Source organism: Carlito syrichta, unplaced genomic scaffold (genome assembly GCF_000164805.1).
Source record: "Carlito syrichta isolate Samal-C Ts95f unplaced genomic scaffold, Tarsius_syrichta-2.0.1 Scaffold309007, whole genome shotgun sequence".
Classification (NCBI taxonomy): domain Eukaryota; kingdom Metazoa; phylum Chordata; class Mammalia; order Primates; family Tarsiidae; genus Carlito; species Carlito syrichta.
Genome location: NW_007253103.1, coordinates 93,215 through 93,597, shown reverse-complemented (window position 1 = coordinate 93,597; position 383 = coordinate 93,215). Strand labels below are relative to the sequence as shown.

Here is a 383-nt window from a genome sequence, read left to right as displayed (position 1 = left end):
GCTCACCTCCCTCCCGCCGCGCAGGCCCCGCCTCCTGGCCTTCCAGGCCTCCTGCTCGCCTGCCCCCAGCGCCCTCGACGGCTGCCTGCGGGACCAGGGCCGCAGCTGCCTGCGCGCCTACGCAAGCCTCGTGGGTATGCGCGGCTGGGGTCCGGGCGCGGGTGGGAATTCTCCATGGGATGCCGCTGCCCGGGCGGGCCGATGACCCCGACCTCGGCTTCCCCGCAGGCACCGCCGTGACCCCCAACTACGTGGACAACGCGAGCGCGCGCGTGGCGCCCTGGTGCGACTGCGGAGCCAGCGGAAACCGGCGTGAAGAGTGCGAAGCTCTCCGGGGGCTCTTTACAAGGAACCGCTGCTTGGGTGAGGGGTGGGGGCAGGGG

The 383-nt window shown here is 73.6% G+C and overlaps 1 protein-coding gene across 1 annotated transcript in view; it reads left to right on the top strand.

Moving 5' to 3' along the window:
* The window catches only part of GFRA4 (GDNF family receptor alpha 4), a 4,876-nt gene that overhangs the window by 2,854 nt on the left and 1,639 nt on the right, over positions 1 to 383 (top strand). Inside the window, exons 3-4 of the mRNA XM_021716833.1 lie at positions 25 to 134; positions 229 to 363. Of these exons, the coding sequence (XP_021572508.1) occupies positions 25 to 134; positions 229 to 363 (245 nt within the window). The remainder of the gene's footprint in view (positions 1 to 24; positions 135 to 228; positions 364 to 383) is intronic.